This window comes from Patiria miniata, unplaced genomic scaffold (genome assembly GCF_015706575.1).
Source record: "Patiria miniata isolate m_02_andy unplaced genomic scaffold, ASM1570657v1 HiC_scaffold_20, whole genome shotgun sequence".
Classification (NCBI taxonomy): domain Eukaryota; kingdom Metazoa; phylum Echinodermata; class Asteroidea; order Valvatida; family Asterinidae; genus Patiria; species Patiria miniata.
This window is the reverse complement of record NW_024037059.1, coordinates 37,962,195-37,986,402: the sequence shown is the minus strand read 5'-3', so window position 1 is coordinate 37,986,402 and position 24,208 is coordinate 37,962,195. Positions and strand designations below refer to the sequence as shown.

Genomic DNA, 24,208 nt, shown 5'->3' with positions numbered 1-24,208 from the left:
GTCCGTTATATACTAGCCCCGGCCTCCGAGAGAAGTAACGAAATGAACAAACACTATCAACCTACTTAGAAAGAGAAACGACAAAACGGGAGACAGGTCCGATCTACAAGCCATGATGTTGACATTGTCAACGAGAGATGATGGGGAGGCAGGAGGGAGATATGGCGAGAAAGCATGCAGGGAGGCCTCTGAAGACGAAGACTGGTTGAGATGTGGGGGGCTGTGTGTTCCTCCAGGGGATAGGAAGCTACCTATGATAATGACAAAGCCACACACACACAACGAAGATGGATGGGGCTGGCCTGCAATTTGAATACTAGCGCCGAGCCACGACCCTATAGTCCAACCGCTTCAAAACACCGCGGAAATTGAAAATATCAGCATGAAAAGACACAGGTGACATATGACAGAGAAAGACATCAGTAGCGTGTACACGCTTCCCAAAGGAAACATATTGATACTGATCCAATTCAGAGGGATTTTCATTGTATCACCCTGGTAATCATACTTTTAAACAGACCAGGGACGCCATCTTGAAAATATGAGGTCAGGGGTCACTCCGGCTTCCATACGAACTACGTGTATCAGACTTTCAGTGAATAATTTATCTTCTCCTTGTGAGTTTTAACATAAAAAATATTTAAAAAACAGGTTAAGTTTAAACCTTTCTCGTTATCTAATGGAGAATACATTCTCCCTGAAATTTTGAAAGTCCTAGTGAACATTTAAATCTATGACAATAATCTATGCAAACTGAAAAAAATGACGCATAGCCTAATAGTCAATCCCTTTTGAGCTGCTCGGGTAAGGTGAAGCCAATTTTGAATAATTAAATACAATCTCATCAACTCCAGAAATAACAGAGTACATGTTTTTGTATGACCGGAAAAGGTTTCTGTTCGCCATCAAAAATTCATTTTGGATTGGCAATGCGAACAATAATTTACTAATTGACAAAACTGAGCTGAATATCTCAAAAGCGTATGGTGAAATATTTATGCCCCGCACAATTTCCACAGACAAATGAGCTCATAATATGAAAAAAAAAACAGTATTCGCGACGGAAACAGTGGATTATCTGTAGACTCATTCCAGAAGAATGGATATCGGTAATTATTTATCGAGTGTTAAAGGGAAAATACAACATTTGCAAACATCAAAAAATAAAACTACCAAATCATTTTGAAATACCTTGCTGGACTGTTAGTGAATGACAGTGTAAAGCATCCTGTAAAATCATGGCACCTGGTATACTGTCATTTTCAAGAAAAATGGTATTTTTGTATCTATTTCCAACGCTGATCGGCCGATCAGCGTTGGAAAAAAAACTGGCTTTTTTTTCAAATACTGGCCCCAATTGACCATCACACTTGTTTGCAATCGATTACACACCTATGAACGGGTACAAGCCAGCTAGACTGGTTCCCTGACCTTACAATTCCCCAATATATGTAAACTGCTCTGTTTCTTCTTAAATGGAGTCAGGGAACCAGACTACAGGAAAATGATTGTTTTTCTTGATTTTTATAGCATTTTCGAACCCAAAACCTCAAAAAAGTCAGTGTAACTATATTTGCTATATATTTCCAACCGCCCAATTCCATCCATTTCTGAAAATTACAGCAAAAGCAAATGATGTATATTCCCTTTAAGGCTTCACAATACAATGAAATACGCAAGGATTAGCAAACGTATTTCATGCTTGGCCTATAAACGTACAAACCTATAAACGTAACAAAAAAAAACGCACTTCAGTTTTGACATCCAACGTTAACCTTTGACCTACTGTCTTGACGGTTGTTTTTGCCCCAGAAACATCAGTATAGCTTAAGTGCATTTTTGGACCGAACCTAATAAAATAGGCTACTTCAGCTTTTGTCTTCAAATCACAAAGATTGTTTTCTATATTATTTTAAAACATACCTGTAGTCAATTTGGAATTTTTGTTTAAACAAGAGACTCTGTCCAAACGATTTTCCTGGAAGAGTATTCGTGGCGGTCACATGACTCACACATCGTCAACAAAGATGGCGCCCGCTCTATACCTAGGTTTTTTTTTTTTTTTTTTTTAAGAATGCTTCGTGTCGTCTGGTTCGTGCCGAGGTTTCCCCAGTCGTTATTTCTCGGTGTATTATATATCTGCGCGGTGAAAGGTCGTGATTAAATAAAAAGCAGGATTCCCCGGCTAAAATTGACGGTGTCACTAATCAAAAGTGACGTTGTGTTTTCACCGTCCGGGTCCATGGATAATGAGCCCGTGAATTATCATCTCCACTCCCGCCATAATGTCATTGAGAGACATTGCGAGATTCCACTTATGCAGTTTATTTTGATAGCAAGGGCTATTGAAATCAGATTTGTAAAATTTTTCTGTCTAGATTATTACAAATGGCACCAAAGTGGTAATTTTGAAAAGGGATTAAATGAAACATGCAATACTTTAAAAAAAATGCCAAAAAGTCAGTAAATAAAATGAGGTAATCATCTAAAAGCAGTAACACAGAAACCTTGAAATTTAAAGAAAGAGAATTGTAACTGAAGCGAATAAATTTATTCAATTTTCCTTCTATTTCTCAAAATCATTATGGCTTCATTGAAATGGCGAATTATCAAGAGTCGGTACTCGGTAGACAAAGCCCCGATATTCTTAACCTGCAAATTCGGAGGTGGGTATTTAAACATTAATCGATTATAACAATCTATTAGACTCAACCACTTCAGCAAGAGTTAATTTCATTTGCAAATAATTGGCACTTAATTTGTTCTTTCAGTTTTCAAAAGGCAATTGATTTTCAAAAGATAAAAAACAATATATCGTTCCAACAATTCTCATTTGTTTATTATGAAGCTCGAGTGAGCATATCTGCTCCGATGTAGGCCTAAGCTATTTGCTTGGTAGATATCCAAGTTCCCACGAACTCAGCCTCCCTTCGACTGTGTCCAGAGTCCAGACATCACCGAGGGATCTAGACTTGCAAGCCCCCCTGGTTGTCGCGGGCAAGGCATGGCGCGGCTCACTCCGCTACCCCTCAGTCACGCCATAACGCCACAAGTGCCTCGGCAGCACCTTCGTCATACCGGAACTACCCCTCCGTCGTTCTCAAGCGAGCGTGAAGCCAGACAAGAGGCCGGGGCACACAAGACTGAAAATATACCCTGAGCGGAGCTGGAGGTTCGCCTCTCGCCGCTCTTTACTCCGCGAGCGAGTCCTGATGACAGAAACCCCCGTCTGGATCTGATTTCATCCCGGTGTTGCGGGCTGGAATCAAGGACAGGTCGACCAGGGACACAAACGAACTGGTAGTAGCTGTGGAAACACTTCTTTATTTTTTACACAACACAGTCCGAACTATAGCAACCTTACAACTTTATATGACATCATGATTCACCAATGACATTGTTATGACACACACAGAGTCATGTATGCTTTAATTCGTGCAATGCATTCATGATTATGCAAACACGTGGGGATAATAAACTTGGGCACCATCTGAGACGAATCTTAACACCGGAATCCATCTCGCCGTGAGTTTGTTGACACATTTATTATATCTGATACTTTTTTTTCGGGAATGATCATATTGGTTGTGTGTATATGTTTACTTAACCAATTGGAATTGGAGTGATTGAGCGCGATATGTATTACACCTGTGATTCGATTATGGCTACATGGCGGGGCCTGTGTTTAGAACCTAACCAAAACTAAATGGGATTAAACATGCTGCTGAGTTAACCCAGAAAGGACTCGAGACCTCTTTTTCAATAAACTTTCCTTAATTTTTACGAGATTTGTATTTTATGGCATTACATGTCTTCCTGTTTTTTTTTGCGATTTGTTGAAAGATTCTCGGTTTTCTTCAATTCAGATCAAAATAAAATCATATCAAATCAATTTCAATCAAATCAGATCAAATCAAATCATTCTACTCCGCAATCTACAACATCTCACTTCAAAAGAAAAACTCGATTGGAATCAAGATTGAAATTGAAAAGTATGCTAAGGTCGAAAAGTGTTTTAAAAAACTGCGATGTTTGCTCTCTTTTTTTTGGTCACGCGATCACAAACTAAGGATGATTGAAGAAGTTTGATCCTATTTTCGGCAAGGAGGATATGTGTTGAAATGACTGGCTTTTCAAACCCCAATTTCACGATAAAACGACCAAACTTCTTGTGTCCTGCTTTCATATCACCCCCAAAAACTCTTGAAAATAAAAATTCTCATAGCACATTCCTTCGCAGGAAAGAGGAACTAGAAACGGTATGGGCAAACATTTCGATGTTCACGCTCGATGTCGAAACATTCTTGGAATTCATATTCTCCCGGTGACAAAGCCTCAGAAACGCCCGACTGAAGAATCGAAAGTCCCAAAAGAATGACTTAGGCTGGCATTGTTTAGTTACATACTGGTCACCTTATTACATTTGAAGTGAACACGGTGTGTCTAGCATTTCAAACTTTTAACCTGTACTAGCTTGTAGTTTTTCGAAATTCATTGGAGTGACATTTTTGCCAAGAGGGCAATCATGATACAAGGACGATTAATTCTTACGACTTTTGAGCAGTTTTTGTTCTTGGAAAGCGGAGATGAGACATTAAACAACAGGAAAGGGGGAGGGGCATCCGTGGTGGTTAGGAGAGGGGGGGTTGTGGGGTAACGAGGATATTCAACTATTATGGCGCATCTGCAAACGCATGGACCATGCGAGGCATTTGTGATGAAACTTCTGAGTATAGGCGTATAGTAAGTGGTAAAACTTGAAGAATTTTGATCTACAAACATGGTTAGATTGAAACTGTCCACTATCACGGATTAACTTTTGGTAATTTTTATGTTGATCTTGAATTATTTGTTTATGTTCGTCACAAGAAACCTGTTTTCTCTGAATGTCAGCGACCCTCCCACGAAAAATCAGTTACGAAGTTCGAGAAAGAATCACCAGGAATTGCATGTAGCAGTCTGTGATGTGATTTACATGCCTTGAGCAGCACGGGGAGAAAGTGATTCACGGCCGCCACGAGTTTTGGCTGGCAAAAAGATTAACGACATCGATGACAGATTTCGGGCCATTTACTTCATCCGTGCACCAACAACCATTTCCCCCTTACAGCTGATGTGTGGTCGACAGAAGGATAAAATACAGCTCTCCTGCAACCCCCCCCCCTTCCACAAAAAAAGAAAAGAAAGACTGTCACTGTGAATGGTTTTGTTCAGGTAGAGCACTGAGCAAGAAACGAGGTCGTGTATGGACTGAGAAAGAAAGAAACATGATTTTAAAATATTCAGGGAATCCCGAACAAAGCTCTGGTGAAAATTTCATTCGACGAATGGCTTTGTTGCCGAACTATTTTGAGGTCATATCTGCATGGCTTGTATCAGACGAATTTCGCCCTCTTTTGTAAAACACGTTTATGACATGGGCATCCAGGAGGCGAAATCGACAATGCGGCGAGGACTGTACTAGCATGAACCCACAGTTCGAGGTCGTTTGAAATATTTTGGAATGACTGTTGGAAGAGATATAACCCACAGGATACACATGTACAGTATAGGGGCCAAAGCTATGTATGCGACAGTGTTGTCGACTTTTTTAAGCGCCAAGTTTACCTCCAAAATACTGTTAGGTTTGTTGTGTCAGCAAAATCGAACAACGTGGAATATGGAAAGCAAAAGCTTCAATGAAAGAACACAAAAATATATGCATTGTTTTGGAGTATAAAATGTTATTACAACTCGGCTTTCGAGGCAAATACCAGGGCATAGTGAATTGCGTATGACTGTGTGAGGTTTCCTGCTCGCAAATTGGCGAAACCTAAAAAGGTCTTCGAGCAGAGCATTTTTAATTGAACGCGGCGAATCGGATATGCATGTACGGGTGCCGTACACATGTCATAAATTTCCATTAGACATATCTATCAAATTCTCAAAAAGAAATGAGGGTAGTTTGTCAGACGTCGAGTGGACATTGTGAACACGCAATAGACTACAAGACTACACGACATGTCGTTTTAGACTGTGTAGATTGGTACAAACTGGACGGGTGATCCAAATAAAAAAAAGGGCATTTATACTTTAATTTATTCAGAAAATCAATCATCAATCGTAAAAAAAAATGTTTGTGTGGCATACCTATATGTCATTAAATCGTTTTTCTAAATAAAGCATATTTCAATATCAGAAATGTTTTACTTTCATGTCACCAATGGCGAAAACACATGTGAAACTGTTAACAAATGAAGAAATGATGTACAAAATGAGTTTTGGCCCCAGGGCTAATAAATGAAGTTGTTGTGTATGGTCACCTTGAACTACATGTACTAGTAAGCCCAGTGTAATCTCCAGGCTGAAACATTCAAGGATGAATTATTTGTTTGTACTTGACAGTCGAGAACCTTTTTTTTTTGACTCTCTTTCTCATTACAATTCAGGCGCATTGTCGGTCGGTGTTGTGGGTTTTGTCGCAGTCGAGAGCAGCTCTTTTAGGCACGAAATATATGCTGATAAATGCAAGAGGGAGGAATTTGCCTTGTGCATGCATGGCCGGTGGTGTAGATCACGACGCGCTCGACGCTTCGTGATCAGCTAACTGATGAACCGTGCAATGGTGAAACGTACGGTTGGAATGAGCGAACAGTGCCAGGGCACTCACTATACAACTTTCTTTTTAGTTGGCACTCATTCAGCCGACTAGAGCACACCGAGCCACGCGCTGTGCAGCCGGGCAGGGGTGGACCCGGCGCGCGCTGCCAACTCAGCAGGAAATTTGTAACACGATTTTGGCCTCGGAGAAAGAAAAAAGAAAGAAAAAAAAAACCAGTGAGGCTGACAGTGACAAGTGACAACTGCTTTTGTCTCTCGTCTCTCGTCCCATTTTCCTCGACTGGCCTTCATAATGCATAAATGAACAAGGGGCGGGGAGAGGTGGGCGGCGCAGCGCCAAAAAAAAAATGAAGTCACTCGAAAGAAGAAAGTCAGTGTCGAACTACTATAGCGTTTCTGAGTGAATTCAGACGAAGTGCAAGACCTCGACCGCACGCCATATAGCCACGACTGCAATTTGAAGTCGAGGAAATAAAGCGCAAGTTGTGTTTTGCCTGTGAAATTCTGAGGCAAATAGTATGTTTTAATCTGCGTGCAACATTGGCAGAATCTAAAGAAGGTACATGAAAAATCCTTGTTGTAGTTGGGGAATGGGTTAACTACGCATAAAGTGAAATCGTGTTTTTAAAAAAAAGTACAAATTGGTACATGTACTACGGAATGGAGTGAGCAAATGGATTTTAAAAAAAAGGTCAAATTTAAGCATTTGCATCTTTTAAGCTTGAAAGATAAGAGGGAATATAACAGTTTAGACTTTTCTTTTCCACTGTTAATTTTACGATCAGTTGTATCTGTACTGTTGGGTCCATGGTGTTTATCGGCGATAGATTTGGAAAAAGTGGTTTCTATCCAAGGATTGAGGTTTTCTTGAGCATTAACATTCTGACCCTTAAAATGCTAAGACAAAAAGGATGGCAAATATTAATCCGCCGGGTGCGTAGCCTGCAATCCAGACAGTAGTCATGACAGAGGGCTCTCGGAGTCGATTGCGAGGGAGTGCTGCCTTTAAATTGCCTAAGCAGACATGCATTGACAATTGTTGAGATTACTGGCTAAGCCAAGGGTCATCGCAACCCTTGACCTCAAATTTCTGACATGAACGTTTTGCCGTGCCCTGTGCATTATGTGCCAGTTACTGCCTGCTAAATTCAGTTAAAACCATGGATACACGCCCGCTGGTTGATCACAAAGGTAACTGTACAAAACTGACAGCTCGTCAGGGAGACCTGAGCAATTTCTCATGTCTTCAAAATTAAGACAAAACGTTTTAACATTTTGCCACATAGGGTTTTTGTGGATAGAATTTGGGGCTTCGGATGCAGTACGGCATGCTGCACTCTTTTCCCCATGTCATTTTCCTAACAAACGACCCCGCTGAGTGATTTAATTTAACTACCTACATATTTTATCTATGCATCATCAACCATTGCTGGTTTGTCCCTAGCACCAACTCGTCAATTTTCTTAAATGTATGCGGCAAGCGGCTGACTGAAAGAGCAATGGCGTCTGGGGAATTGCAGAGATAGGATAGGAGGAAAGGGCAAGAAGGGAAGGAGGGGAATTTTGAATGAGGTATTTTTGATTTTCGCTTACCGTTGTGTCGTCCACTCCGTGTAAGCCGCCAGGGTGGTGCAACATTGCGAGATCAGTCTGCTCGGGGCCGAGTCCGTGCGGTCCGCCGTGGACCAAGACATCGGGCCTACGCACCCCGGAATAGTCACGGCTAGGCGGGAGCTGCATGCCCGGGTGGTGTAGGTTCAAGTGGTCCGTTTCGTCCCGGCCCGAGCGCAGCATGTGCTGCGAGCGCTGCTGCGGGTGCATGTACTGGTGCTGGGCCTGCGGGTGGATGGGGTTCAGGTGAGCGTATGGGTCCGTGTTCACATGAGGGTGGTGGAAATCCAGTTGGGACTGGGGCTGGGGAATGTTGTACGGCGGCGGGAAGTACGGGGGCTGGAAGTCCGTGGCGGTCGGCGTGTGCGACAGGCGCGTGGCCGGGGAGAACGACGAGGTGGCCCCGACCGTGGCGGCACTGAAGCCTGGTCGGTGGCTGGATAACAGATCGGACCGTTCCTGCGAAACAGCAAAGGGAAAAGAACACACAAATTATAGATTTACAACTCAGCCTGAAAGTTGCGATTCTCTCCACACATGCGATTGATACAAAATGCAATATACCATGTGTAAACAAGGCGATTCAAGGGCACGAAACAAGTGCTAAATGTTCACGATATGGGTTTTGTACAGGTGAAGAGCGGTTTTACAAAACATGACAAGGGAAAGCCTACGGCAACGCAACTAGCCGTCCGTTACGGGCTGGTGCCTCCATATACATGTACTCATAGCTCGGCAAAAATATCAACATAGTGCTTCGGAGTTTCGGTATCAACATAATTAGCATAACGGCAAAAAGTCGGCAACGCAAAAACACATGGAACTGGCCGTTTTGAACATAGAATTTCGTCAGACATTTTCAGGCGACTTGTACAGTCCACGGGAAGTGTTGTCGTTGACCATGGAAAAAGCAAAATCTATAGAAATTTATAGCGACGAAGTAGTGTTGTTTCTGACGTTCGCAACTGTATTCAGCAAAAAAGTTATCATGCATGGTCATGGCAGAGTCTGTCAAGTCACGGTACATAATAATGATGTCGACGACTTCGGAATACCGGATCAGTGTATAGACATATCGCCTCTAGGTACATGTGACGTGTGTCTAAGTTATTGCCGGCCCAAGCCAAAGAGCTTGAAGATGATGAAAAAAAAAAACCCTTGCAAGAACCAGAGTCTTGATTTGAATGGGGGTCGGAAGATGAGCGACCTATCCACGGGCAATCCCACCGGGGAAGAGACAAGCTGCGTACGGCCGCCATCCCCTACACATTCCCCCGTACGTGCTTGTCAGGCCTACAGCGGTCGCTACGGTAATAGATAGCAGCCCGACCTGTCATTTCTCTCACCTGTGCCATTTAGAATGCACGACAGCGACTTTTGTCGCTCTGAAGTGTAAGGAGGTCCGGGCGATCTACTACTCCTCCAGTACGGGCGATCCACGCCAGCCGGTGAACAGTCACTCAGACACTAGGTCAACACACTCCAAACACGCCAGAGCTGGTCATTAATTCGAGGCGATAGAGCTGAAATTAAAAGGAATTCCCCGAGATCAGAGGGGGCAACCGGGGTGTCCTGCACCCGGGTTAGACCCCGTGCGTCGGTGTGGCTGCGCGGCCAGGAAACACGGAGCTGGGCCGTGGGGGCTCTGGCCCTCTCGCACCGGTACTACAGGCAAGGCAGAGCAAGACACGGTGGGCTGAGGTGGAAGTGCGATGATCGGCCCTCCAGGCAGCAGGTCAACCAAAGATGAACAAGAAGACAAAAAAAAACCTCTGGCACCTCGGGAACACTCGAGAGTTGAATCCTGGTCCCTTTTGTGTTGTGGACGCGTAACAATGTGTGAGTCGACCATGTACCGGAGTTGACACTATAGTGTGTTGTGTGTAGGCCGGTTGTGTTATGCTTGGCCGTAACTGCAGGCGCATGGACGAGGTTCCCCAGGTTTACTCACGCGAAAGTCCAGCCCACTCCTCTAACACACAGTGCGCCGGTGGCACTCTCCGACAAACCGAGCATGAATGACGCTACAGACACATTTTAATTAAGTGAGTGTCGTACGCAGTACATCATTTCCAAATCAGTCGGAGGCGGCGATTGGTGGGCACGGCCTGTCGGGGCAGTGTTATGCAGCCATGTGTGTATAATTATGCGTGCCGGCTGTCATATGACGGCGCACTCACCGGCGAATCAATGGCTGCCAGTCTTCTCTCTTCATGCATATTCAGAGCGTGGGCGGGGTTTCCAAAGCTGGTCGTGTGTTTTTTTCCGCCGGGATCCCCTGCTCTGTTCAGATTTGATACCTTGTTCTCATTTACTTGTGAAATCGGCGAGACCACAACTCGGTACGTGTATACCATCAACTGTTATTAGAGTGTCTGTTAACCATCCTGAAGAATTTTAAGGTTTTTGACACTTGGCCCTCGACCGTGAAAAAATAATATGGCAGAATAGATGACTGTATGTGCATGCTTACTGATGACCTTTTTTTTAATGTGTGTTCTTTTATGCTGTGAAGCTTGCGACTGACACAGACCATAAACATGCCTCTGTGTTGCTCCATGTTTATCGTGAGCTTGTATTTGATACACTCACAAGGTATATGCAGGCTTGTCCTATACATATTACATGTCCTTAATCCACCATTTTTTTTGTGTACAAAGGTCAGGTCAAATCATTCATAGTCCCACATTTCAAATTGTTGCAAGGATACAACGCAGAGGGCGCTCATTCAGCAGCGATTATCACTGACACCAAAGTTAATTACGATTCGGCGTCCCATACAATTTTCGTTGTATTTTTTTTCATGTATTTTACACGAGATGACCATTTTGAAAACTATATGTTGCGAAGTTGCGAGAACATTGACGGACAGCTAACATTCAAAGCTAGCCCTGGTATTTGATACCCCAATTAATCAATAGGTAATAGATTGCTTAATTAGTTGATCAGCTGGATTCTGTCGTGTTTACTCCCCCAGCCAGAAGTGACATTCGATCCGGTTCTGATAACATCAAGAATAACAGTCACCAACCATCTCTGGTTCTAATTACAAGATGGTGTTGAAGGCCTGGTGTATTTTTTTTTCTTTTACGGGAACCCGGCCCGACACGAGAAAGAGAAATCGGGCTGGAATTAACTATTAGATAACACCGTGATTAAGTCGAGCTGGCGAGCAGACGCGGAGCTAATGAAGGGTGAAGGAGCGCCCAGCTCACCCCGTATACCGGGACCTCACGGAGTCCTGGTATGCCGAAACTGGTCCGCGGTTTGTAACCGAGAAAAGAATTCGGTATCGCGCAGAAGGGAACCGCGTGCGCGTTCTTGGCATGTGACGATATCATCATGTCATTTAACCGGGCAAGAATGTGCTGGACGGAGCAAGACCTCCGCTTTTACTCGCACTAATACGACCATTTCTCGCATAAACTTGAGCAAAAAGTATCCGAAATATCATCTTCATGTTACCATGCAGAAGAAGGGATGCAGAATTTGGGGACGTTTTTGTGGAAATACATGTTTTTACCACTATTTTTCCTTAAGTTAGAAAAGTTTGCCCATTCCAAGGTAGATAAGAACATGATTTCTTGCCATCAATTGTCTTTTTAAAGAGTCAAAAATGACAATTTCGTTCGCTTCTCTTTCATCGCTGTTCATGAGTTATGAAGAATCTTCTGAAATAGTTGGGTGTATATTGTATTTATTGATGATCTAAACGCTAGGCTAACTCAAAACTTAATGCTATTGCCAAAGTTCGCACGATGGTCAAGCCAAGTCTTCACAGCCAGTACCGATTTGTCTCCAACGACAGATCGTAAATTACCATCGCCCCTTCTTAAAAAAAAAAGAGAAAAAACCGATCCTTAACAGAAGCCAAATTGTTCCCATGTGGATCCCCCTCACTTTGGCAGCAAAACGCGCCGGTAAACGGCCCATAAACTTGTCAACGGAATCGGTAATGTGAGAGATTTGTTACGCGGGGCTGGTAAGTGGAGGGGGGTAAGGCACGGGGAGATCTTGGGCCGATGGTTTGGACATGTCCACGGGATCGGACTACGGTAATAAACGGGCCAGTATTACCCTGAAACACCGGACAAGGATATGCCCACCGCTGAGTAGTGGCGGTTTTACAATTAGCACTTACAGGGCCTGGATTAACATGCAAGTTGAACACATGTTGAATCAAAAGATCCCTTTGAATTGCAGTAACAAATGTTTGCTTTCTTCGTGAATTTTGTAAATTTGTCAACCAATCTGGAGCTTACTGTGGCCATGATCGTGGGTGTAATTTTAACGGCAATTCCAGACAAAATAAGAAACAGGTTTTTGGTACACAAGTTTGCTTTGACGGCAACGATGAATTGAAATGCTTTTCTTGGGAAACCTTTTCCTGTGCAGCCATTTTGTTGGATAAATCAGACATCATGCCGTGTTTTGCAACAGGCTGACCGTTCGAAAGCGGGACAGATTTTCAGGTTTGACCAGACTAACAATTGAAACTTTCATCTATAGCAAAGAAACAGACCGGTATCACTGCGAGAGAGAGCAGAGTGACCACCGCCCAGCACGCCGCAACAATCTTTGATTATTTGTACATCTAATAAGCAAGTCCCATGTGTTTATCAGCTTATCTCCTCGGGGCTACTTTAGCCTGAGCACGGGGGAGTTGTTGCTTCCAAAAACCCGCTGCCAAAAAAAGCTCTTCACAAGTCCATGCTCCCGTGACTGAACATGAACGATCACAACAATCCTTGTTCTAATCTAAGACCACAATATCAACGACAACAACAAATACTACTTTAGTCAGCCAACTTTCATCCGAGCACAAGACCAAAGGGATTTGATTTTGTTTTATCTATCTTCCTACGAATACGATGGTCTTAAAAAGATGAGGCTCAAACTGGTTCGTGAGAAGGTCCCTAGTTCATAGAGGAACAAAGCCGGGGACAAAATGAGTAGTAACATTACGCCGTGGTGGAGGCGAACAAGTGGGCAGTATTGATCGGAACTTGTCGGTCTTTTGTCCCGGAGTTGTAATACACCAATACACCAAGGATGAGGTATCATCCCGACCAGGTACTACGGTCTCTTGTAAGCGCAGTGGGCGGTCCATGGTGGGACAGGGCAGCAGAGCTTAAATCCCCTCCGTGTACCTCTTCACCGGAGATTGAGGAGGTGCATTCACGGAGAGCCAAGGGTATATAAAGCCGGCCACGGATTAGGCCCGTGAAGGGGCCCCACTATTGACCCCAAGAAGGGGCACAATTTAAGGGTCATAATGATTGCAATTATGGGCCAGCAATCCGGTTATGTTCTCCACTTTACGTTGAATGTCAAGTGTTGCAGGGGTTGCTTTGTAATAGAGTAATTGGCCAAGCTTCAATCATGCACTCTTAGCGTTGGTCCATAAACCGTTACTGTTTAGAATAGCTGTTTCTTTTGCTCATGTCTTCAGTAACTGTTTGGCTCGATTTCGAATTGCAGCCTGTGCAAGACGTTAGTACGACGTCCAAGCAGATGCGTAAATCCCATTTCAAGACCGCATAGCTGATAATCTAGATAATTAATGACGTCAAAAAAAAATGCAAAGAGCAACACTTCCAATTTATGATTAGGTTGAGGCTAAATTCGTGTACAAATATGTGACCACTGGTCTCCAAGTTCAAATTGAAAGACCGCGCATCCAAGAAACTCGCGCGGACTGAAAATAAGCTCAACGTTTAGGGGTGTGGAGTAGCTACAGCAACTTTAAAGTTTAAACACGACATGAAGTTAATTTATTGCTTAAAGAACGATGGATCATGCACTGAACCACACGGCCCAGCACAAGTGTCCCTCCAGCCACCAGCCAATGTTAACCAGACCTCTTCCGAGAAACAACCTGTCATCTCGCTACCTAATTAGTCCAAGGACGACACATGTAATGTAACAGGTCTCTCTTCTCCATCAACTCGTCAACAATCAAAGGAAAATAGCCATGCACAGCCAGCTGCACCGTGTTGACCTGTTGACATTTGACCCCGGCTCCGTGGGGTCAAGCTAATTAAGAGCCGACCGCTATACTCGTCTGTTGTGTGCGCAACGCGTGACCTAATTAGATTAGCATTGGGTATTTAGCCGTTAATTCCTCGTCTGTCAGATAATAATCAACACCCGTTTATCCTGTCTACCGTCGTTAATGAGCGTATAAACAATGAGCCGAGTTGTTTATGTCAGGTGTTTGAAGCGCCAAATGTCTTCACTGACCAAAAGAAAAACAGAGTGCACACTGAACATGGTGAACAGTCTAGAAACATCGTACATCATCGTATATGTTGATGTATCATAATCGTATATGCTGCACCGCGTATCTTGCAGAACTTTTTAGACAAGTGTTTGGAAACAACAGTTTTGTAAAAATGATCATGCCAACATTCAAAGTATGTAAAAAAACAAACGAAATGTATGCATTTTGCTAACTGGATCGTGTTATTCTTTTGTTATTCATCTGTAAAGTTTGTTTTTGTCCACGGGCATTTCAATAATAAGCCTCCTTTTGGCTTCTGAAAATACCCCCGTATTGGTGTACTCCTAATTCCTGTCATTAGGGTTTTTTCCAATTAGTTCTTAATTATCTTTGATTTGAATACTTGTTCTGTAATTGTTTGCTTTCCTTTGATTTTCACCAATATGGAAATAAATGTCTAATTGAATTGAATTGTATACTTGTTAAAACTCGCGATAAAAAAGAGCTATTATTTTAACCTCCAAACACGGAGCTAGGAACCACACTATACTTCAGGGACTCGCTATGACACTTTTTGACTTTACAAGTCCACGACAGCGAAAAGATTCGGATCACAACATTTGATACATTAAAAACAAATGCCCAACAAACTAACAGTGATCAATTTGAAATAAGATCCCAGATTTGAAAGGATATTAACCCATTAATTTAAGAATTAATGCATAAATTAATGGGTTGAACCATGGAGGTATGGGTGAACAAAATGACAAGCAAATGTATGGTTGAAGAAGTCGCCCAGGACATGGAGGAATATGTCCAAGATAAGTTCTTGATTTTATGTTTATGATTGGATATTACTTTCAAGTAATTCCTTAAAGTTTTATTTCAATTCATCGCTTTAATCATAATGGAGGTCACAATTTACATGTATACATTTGCAGGGTTTCAATAATTGTATTGCAAATGAGGTTACCACACGTCAATGACGTGATTATTACAAGCTTGGCAAGGGAAGACACGATTGAACATTATTATGTCGTATACCTCATTATAAACCGCCTTCATTGATTTACATCAGTGATGACTTGTAACGGACTGGCCCAACAAGATGGAAACACGGTAACTTCGGGGGTTAAAGCATGCGTAAGTAATTACTGGCTGCGTTACGTCCTTGGCGCATGCCATGTTTTCACTTACGCCCAAAGTTCTCCTCACGCCGCCAGGACCACACACGATTGGAAAATACACAAAACTCGACAAAAATGACGGGGGAGAATTGAAAACAATGAGATGACGCTGCGATGACGTATTTACGACGACGTCGCGATGACATATTTATGAGGAAAGCGTAGAATCCATTTCCTAACGATGAGAAGACATTTAAGGACATCTCTAGTTGATTGATGGGAAGAAGAGGTATGTGGCTAAACGTCACGCGATTACAAAAAAAAATCATCTGCATGCTAATTGCTATGTGAAGAAATGTTGGTTCTGAATGAACCATAGTACAGAAGAAATCAATGTTTTATTCGCAAACTTCATTCTTGTGTTCATTCCACTTTGCAAAACATCCAGGTTTACTTATTTGTTTACTGTCATGTCTTAGGTTGTCTCCACGCCTTTGGTTGTCTATCTACAGTTTTTAAGGGTGCTAAAAATGGCTTTAAGAAAAATCAATCTTTAGCCTTTACTAACTAAGTCAGAGGTTTATTTTGTAGGCTTAAGCTAGCTTTGGCAGGAGCTTGGTCGGACGGTCGGTCTGTCTGTCTGTCCCCGAAAAATTGACCAAAATAAGCCCCCCTCAGTTTCCCATAAAATATAATTACAAAATTTTAATTTTCAAAAAAAGCAAACAAAATAAATTACATGTAAATACTTAACAAAATTGTTTGTAACAATTGTTTATGAAAAGTTTGTACTGATGGAGGCAAAATATGTGCAGTAATGTTATAGTCACGCGGTATTTATCCCAAATCGCTATAAATCTAGGCATACATCTAAAGTATGGTGTTCCATGTGTGCCATCGGCGTCGCATTGCTGGGTGTCGTATTTATAAGCTCTGACAGGGATCATTTTGATAGATTTCATGCAAGACTTTCATGTATGCAAGACGGCCAGAGCTTATTGTGCACTCGCACTTGTTAATGCGGTAGGGGATCTGCGAGTAATTTGTCTTTTTGTTTGATTTTTTGGTTTTGTTTTGAGACAGAATGTTGTTCTTGAGATAACTGTATGTACCGAAACTACTCTTCTGTTAAGTAAATGACACAAATACAAAAATGTCCTGGACACTGTATCGTCTCAATTACGAATTGGGTAGGCCTATGTTAAATTTTTGTTTGATAAAAAATGATCACCCGAGTAGTAAAACAGAACAAAAATCGAGGAGATTTTCTGGACCTCTTGGAGAAACTCCTCCCCACCAAAAGACCTGTTTCGCCCAGAACCGGCAGCGGAATCCGAGGGACACCGGTCACTCTCGGAAAGAAATTTCCTCGTCAATTTGCCAGATCTCGAGGTCCTAATTAAATAACACGACCTGGTTACGATATTGGACTTAATGTTACCGACAGTCTTGCACACGTCTGGTTTCGGTGGCCAGGACGCGCCGACAGACAGCGCGCTGTGTGTCATGTCACAACATCTGACTGGATTTCTTCACTAGATTCCGCCGTTACATTTCCATGGGGCAAAATCAGAACTTGTCAAGCGGAGGATAAAAAAGGTCACACAAAAGTAAGTTTATAAGCGGTATGGGGGACTCTCATGAGGTTTTTGACTTGAAAAAGCCTTCATTTGTTGGTGGACATGGATGATTTATTGAGGCACAGGCTTGGCTCATTACCTATACGTCACAATGAACATGTTGTTACATTGAAACAAAATTTCATTGAAGTTCAAAATTAAGACTTTTTGCATGGAATTTGTATCCCCATTGCGACGTACACATTTGTTTTTACAAATGATTTAATTCATAAGACATACATTTCACATTGACAGTTTCTCTGTAGATTGCAGCCAAATAATAAGAAAAGCAAAGGAATTCGAAATTAACAATACAACATTAAAACAAAAACTATTAATTTGAAAAGACGGGGAAAAAATTGAGTCCGACTTTGATCATGACGCGTCGAGAAACTAAATACGAATGTAAAACTGAAATGCAAATGTAAAAAAATGCTAATATAAATGCTCGAATTTTTCATCGCAAATTTAAAGGGATGGACTCGGGAGGTTTTTCTCACCCCCCATGGAAAGAGAATGCCCCTTGAATGACTAAGGGAAGACACCTCCTGTTGCGATGTGACACATGGAGCTGTGATCGGCCCGATCGTGTTTGTGTTCACTAATTCCTGAAATTGCTAAATATCAGAACTGAAGGAGAGAGCGAGAGAGAGACGGAGGAGAAAAAAAACCAAGTGGCAAGAATGCGCAAAATCTCGGTCAGTAACCGGCAGTGACACCTGTGTCGACGCAGGAGGGCGTCTTGAACTCGGGCGAGTTCAGAGGCCAGAAAACCTCGCTGAGATGACATTCGCCGCGTGGAAGATCCTTTAGTTTTTTAATTTCAAGATTCTACATTGGATTTTTTTTTTATTAATTACTATCAAATCTTTTAAATGCTTTTTTTTCTCCAGTTTATGTTGGTGATTCTCCTTTTGGATGATATGCAAATGTTGGTTTTTAAGTGTGGTATAATGAGATGTCAACAGAGTTTCTGCAGCATAGAATCGTTCATTGTTTTAAATATGTAAATTAGGCGATGACGATGGATTGTTTTTCAAGATGAAGCAAGACAACAGAGGGCGCTCTTGTATTGACATGTTTACAAATCTGCTCTCGACAAAATGAGATTATGACTGCGGCAATTTACCACTGCAGTATAATGTCAAGCCGCTGCGCGCGTTGATCGTTATTGGAGTGCTCTACACAACATGTCTGCGAATATTTCTGACTAGCATGCTAATCTTTCACGGCTCGTCGTCACAATAATTGTAAACAAAACCCACGAAATATGATCCCAGATCTCAGATCTCCGTAAAAAAATTGAAGTTTTTTTTTTTATCTGAACGCAGTATCAGATAGGGTGATCCCAAGGAATTATGAAGATGTGTGCCATCTTGATCCCGGGTTTGTGTCGGAATCAACGGGGGGTTGCCGGGCGCGTTCATTCACCTTCGCGGGGCATCAAGTGATAGTTCACGGTCAGCCGATGAGAGACAGCCCGCTAGATTGATACGCGTAGTGCGGTCGTTACCCCCTTCCCCCGTCCGTGTGTGCACTTGCCACTTGCACCGGGGAGAGAAGGATTGAGATGAGTTCGAAGATGTTTCGTAAGATTTTCACTCTAGATATTCTCCGGTGAAATGCGGCGCTGGCTCTCGCCGTGTATTTTTTTTCCCACGGGGGGAAAGGACCTTATAATCTCCTATTTAGGACGCCAAGACGGGGGCCCGTAGTACATTTTGTGACACGAAGAAGCTATCCTGCAACAGATAGCAACGGAGCAGACACACATCTCATCATTTACTTCGGCCGAATCAACAAAACACTTTACTGAAAACATTTTTCCCCCCGAATTTTTTGTTGCATTTAAAGTCAACACTGGTTGTATAAAAATTCTCCGCGACCATATTACGTTGCATTAATTTAATTTGTTCGAGTCTTAAAAAGAATTTAAAAAAAACCCAGTCATGTCATTAAACGAATTAAAAAAATTAAACATTAAGCGCAATTTTAGAAATGCTCCCGAAAAGAAAACCAAAGTCCCTTTGAATTGCTACTTCCTATTATTACAAAACATTATAATGTCAATATATTTTACAACATTGGACACAACATTAATTGAAGCTTAAGTAAACAAAGGATTAATTACTTTCGAATTAAGGAGCTGAAACGGACAGATGCTGCAGAGGAAGTCAATTAATTCCGCTTTCAAGAAAAAGAAAGTCGACGAGGAAAAAAAAGAAGAAAAAAAAAGTTGAATTGGGGACACCATTTGGCGGCGATCAATTGCAATAATAGCAGCACCATGCCGGGCAGCAGGTGAATGGGGGAAGGCTCCCGAAGCCGAACATGCTGCCCGGGTTGTCTCAGGCTAGACACCCCAGCCCACCGGCCTCCCGCTCCTGTGATCCCAGCACCGTGTGAAACTGACTGCGGGCGGGTAACCCTACCTGTCCCGGCCCGGGTGCTGCCGCGGCACGGCCCGCCTGCCAGGGTAAAACTCGCCGCGGTTCCCCCGGTCTGGGACGGTTCGGTGCACGTGGCGGGCCGGGGAAACAGGTTGTTACTTAATGCATTCAATCACGCGGGGGAAACTTTTACTTGGGAACATTTGGAGCAATGCGACTGCGAAATACAACAATAACGAAGTCAGTTTCGTTTTAATAACCTTGTTTGATGTAATGATTTGTTATGATATTTTTTTTCGCAAGTCATTGCCACATTTATTTTAGTTTAAGTATTTTTTCACATGAGCACACACAAACAGGGCTATTCTTGTGTTACATTTGACGTTCTCCATTAATTTCCCGCTGAGCCTTACTTGTATAAAGAGCTTAAAGGGGCATTACGGCCTGAAATCTCCGAATTTCATGTCTGGGTTGTTTAGGCCTACTTACATTTCAAAGGTCTGGTTGAAAGGCAACAAACCTAATGTCGTGCCGTTCCCGAGAAAAGACGGCAAAACCCAGTTGTTTACATCGGACGCGACGGACATTTAGTGGTATAACAGTACTTCAAGTCGTGTCTATTCAATGTGTGGTACATAATACACACAGCACCAGTACACAAATGTTATTTCTTACACGTCCGCAGAATGCGAACCCGGTGTGTGCGGCTGGATCACAACTAGCACTGAACAGATCGATTCTTCGGGGACAAAAATGTTGACTCCCGAAAGTCGAATAACACCAAAATAAAACCGCCTAGTTTTTAAAGGATGGTTGTGTGGACGTTTATATTCTACCTTCAGATGCTCTTTCTATTTAATATCATTTCGTTTAAAACGCTTTTTGAAGCCCAATTGGGCGCATTTCAGGCCGTAATATCCCTTTAAATTTTGCCATCAGTCATGTGTACTGCGAAAGATTTTGAAGCCTTCCATCTTTTCCTTGTTATAGACAAGCTAACGATGAAAATTTGAAGTTGATTTTTTTTTTTGGGGGGGGGGAGGGGGAGTACACCCTTTACGCACTGCATTGTATCAATATTAAGTCAAAAACCAGTGGCAGACAATAATTCACCAGAATTTTTCCCGTTGCTTTGTGGTTAACCAGGCCTGTCATCTCAAATTATCTCCAATAATCAAGTCCTTTCGACGGTATTTGGAACTAGAATTGATGCAGCGATACTATTACAGCGAAGCATGGTCTTGACACACACACAAATAGGCGTGAACTCCCGTCCCGGGTTCGCATTCCACCCTGGTCACTGGCCTTGGTCTGCCTACCTTCAGACTGGGGGGGGGGGGGTGTCAAAGTTCTTCAGGTTGTGTTGTTGACCATCGATATCAGACTGCGTCTCAGCGCACACCAAGAAGGGCAGGTACGGGACCGGGGCTAACACACGGCGTAGCTACCCGTGGCGCGTGGCGGTGTTGGATTGCCGGTGACTGGCCTCGGGGTCGTCCCGATCTCCCGCTAGCCGACATGAGAGAGGGCGACCAGTTTAGCGGGCCAAAAACAGGTGCCCACTGGCTTGCTAATGGTGAGCAATTTGGGGCCAAAAGCACGTTTCTGGACCACTTTTCTGTCCCTCCCCGGAACGCATTCTGTGTCTCAATGTCAACAAGGACGGTTATTTTTCGATTCCCGCGAAGCGACCGGCTCCCGTTTCACCCAAGCCAAGTTATAACCAAACAATCTCCATACGAAGTTGATTCAGATCTCATTATTTGGTCAAATCTCCCATTAAACAATCACTAATGTCCAGACATTAGAACTATGACAAGAAATGAACAATGTTAAATACAAAATTTGATTTGAAGACAACTTTACAATAACCTGCGCCTGCGTGCTTGTGTAACTCACGACTATCATAAGACTGTTTGTCTTTAAAGGTAAGCATAAAACCAACAATGACAATAAGACTCGCTGGTCAGTTCGCCTTGGCCCGGCTAATGACTCGCTGATATGACCAGAAATGATATCCCAAGTGACGCCCACGTTTATGATGAAAACAAAACAAACACAGCCAGCCACCCAACTCGACATCAAACTCCATGCGCGGCAAGGTCCCCCGCCATTGAAAAAGCCAGCCAGCACCGCCCGCTGCTCCATCCAAACGAAATCATCAAAGATTCCAACAACAATGGATGTTAAAACCCCTTACAATTAGCTCCTGATCTAGCTAGTTTTATTTTCTTCCCAGGCTAAACAAAATAAACAACCCTCTCGACCTTATAAGGACATTGGACAAATGATTGCAAGGTGCGAAGTACAATGTGAAAACATGCCAAAAACACACCAAGAAAGTGAATGATTTAGATGTAAATTTGACATGTTATTTGGCATACATGTATTTAAAAAACGTTAACATGATTAATTGTCTTGGTTTATAAATCACATACAACATGTAATTTCTCTTCCAAAAATGTAAATTATACATTGTACGTCTGAAGTTCGTTCGAAAACTAAAAAATAAGACAACGAAGATTGGAATTTCTGAGAGAAAACTAATGTAATCCGAATACCATGCGGTCTGCTCATTATTATAAATTGCGGTGAGTTAAAAAGTGCAAGCGGACGGGGTTTCAAAGTGCGAGATGAGCGGAGCACGCTTGACCTAACCGCCGCGCATCTACCGCGGGCATCGGCCAGGGCTCCGACCGTGCACACCTGCGTTCCAGCCCACCGCCCCTGCCTCCCAATATGCGGTGAGCTCATGCAAGAAGAACTTCGTACTCGTAGGAATGGCGAATATGGCGCGCGCGTGTGAGGCATGCTGTGATCTCGCCCTCCCCTCGATAAACACACACTTTACACGCAGGAGTCAAGAAAAAAAATGTCGATTGATAATCCGCAGTGGACTGAAAACAACCCATTAAAATATGAAATCTCGGATCAATATCATGCAAGTACAAAAGCTCGTAACTTAAATGCGCAGTTAAAGATTGCACAGACGATAAACACATCAGTGTGAGAAACAAAACAATGTTACCGAACCAATACGCAATTGAAAAGATTTCGTAGGCCTAAGCAAAAATGTAGACGGTTTTTTGTAAATAAAATATGTTCATGACTGATTTTCATGAAAACAACGGTTTATATTTCTTAATTCTCAAAACTTTACTGAATACATTAAAGATTTCAGGCAGATTTCATCACCATGAATAATGAGAATGGTAGTGGCTCAGAAATATGTAACTCGCTGTGCGTTGTTAAGGAATAATTATTTTGAAGACAAATGCACAAATATTTATTTCTTGGGCTTTTTTCCCCCTAATTTTCTCCGTTGAAACACGCGGACAGTCCTGGCATGGTCCTGGTCAGTCACTAATAACCACGTGGATTTAATTAATGTCAACTTAAAAAAACTAAAAGGGCCAGAGAATGCGAGAGGCCTGAGGGCAGAGTGTTGATTAAGAACTGTCAATTCAAAAGGACTGGCAAGAGGTTCGACTAAATCTCGAAATCTTGACCAACTCAAACAACTCACACACACACACAAACTCCTGGTGAATTAAGTAAATTAATTTCAGTATCTTTACAAGCCTTGGAGCGTCCTTAAGCGATCTGAGGGGAACACAAGGACCAGCGATATCAATTCAAAGTAATGAATTAATGAAATAATCACATTGCCAGCGTGTGCCAGTGTGTGTGTTGTTTTTGTTATGACTCACACACCAACATAACGAGTTGACATGCGGCCTGCCAGCAAGCGGTGTACACACCTCCATAATATTTCCCTTTCGGATTAATCATTTTCTCCCCGCCCCATTCGTGGCAGCTGATCCAAACACTAATTCATTTTCTTCCCCCCTTAGTGTCCTCCCTTTTTTTTTTTTACTTCACTTCCACATCTTCGGTCTTCTTCTCGCGGTTTGGACGACAGAAATTGTGCAACTTTGGCGAGGCCTAAGGGGCTGGTCAGTCGGACCGATGTCCAGGGGGATGGTGCAGTTGATTACTCACAGGTGGGGTGTACGGGGAGGTATTGAGGGGGGGGGGGGAGGAGAAAGATAGAACACGGCCAGAGACACGCCGTGGCTTGAGAAGAAAATAGGACTAATTATAACAGTAATATCGAGAATTAGTTACACGGGAGAGGGAAGCATCCCTTATCTGGGGACATCCATTCCGCGTCTGTCGTTGTTGTAGTAGCAGTGTAGGTATAATGAAGAATGTAATCTGTAATACTGACGTCTGGGGGGAACCTTGGTCAAACGAAGAGTGATTAATTGGAGATGTCAGGTGGGCTGGCCCGGCTAATATTAGGTGCGGGATCTGATTAAAAACACTCAAGGTCTCCAGATAAAAGAAAGGGAGGATAACTACACACAAAAATACACTTGCATTGTGATATGAGCAGTGGGGAGTACAGATTTTGCTGGCGTGATGAGTTGTCTTTTGGGTTATTCTGTAAATTTTGGGTCCACTTTTTTTCCTGTCTCTGTTACATCTGACATCTCTGATTGTATAACTCTGATGTATTCCTCAATGCAGTTGTCCTCCAGGAATGATCACGAATGCTCAAACTACCTACCCAACTAATAAAATATCGTTTGAATCCATCCTCCATAATACTTGAAGGGCAAGTTACAAAGTATA

The 24,208-nt window shown here is 42.7% G+C and overlaps 1 protein-coding gene across 3 annotated transcripts in view; it reads right to left on the bottom strand.

Annotated features, from left to right (window-relative positions):
• The window catches only part of LOC119729012 (transcription factor AP-2-epsilon-like), a 115,268-nt gene that overhangs the window by 81,259 nt on the left and 9,801 nt on the right, over positions 1-24,208 (bottom strand). For 2 of the 3 annotated variants that reach the window (XM_038201493.1, XM_038201494.1), the window contains exons 1-2: positions 9,558-10,348; positions 8,194-8,670 (exon numbers count right to left, since the gene is read on the bottom strand). In XM_038201493.1, the coding sequence (XP_038057421.1) occupies positions 8,194-8,670; positions 9,558-9,566 (486 nt within the window). In that variant the 5' untranslated portion in view covers positions 9,567-10,348. Of the gene's footprint in view, positions 1-8,193; positions 8,671-9,557; positions 10,349-24,208 lie in introns of those variants that run through there. The other variant, XM_038201495.1, reaches the window with a different exon arrangement.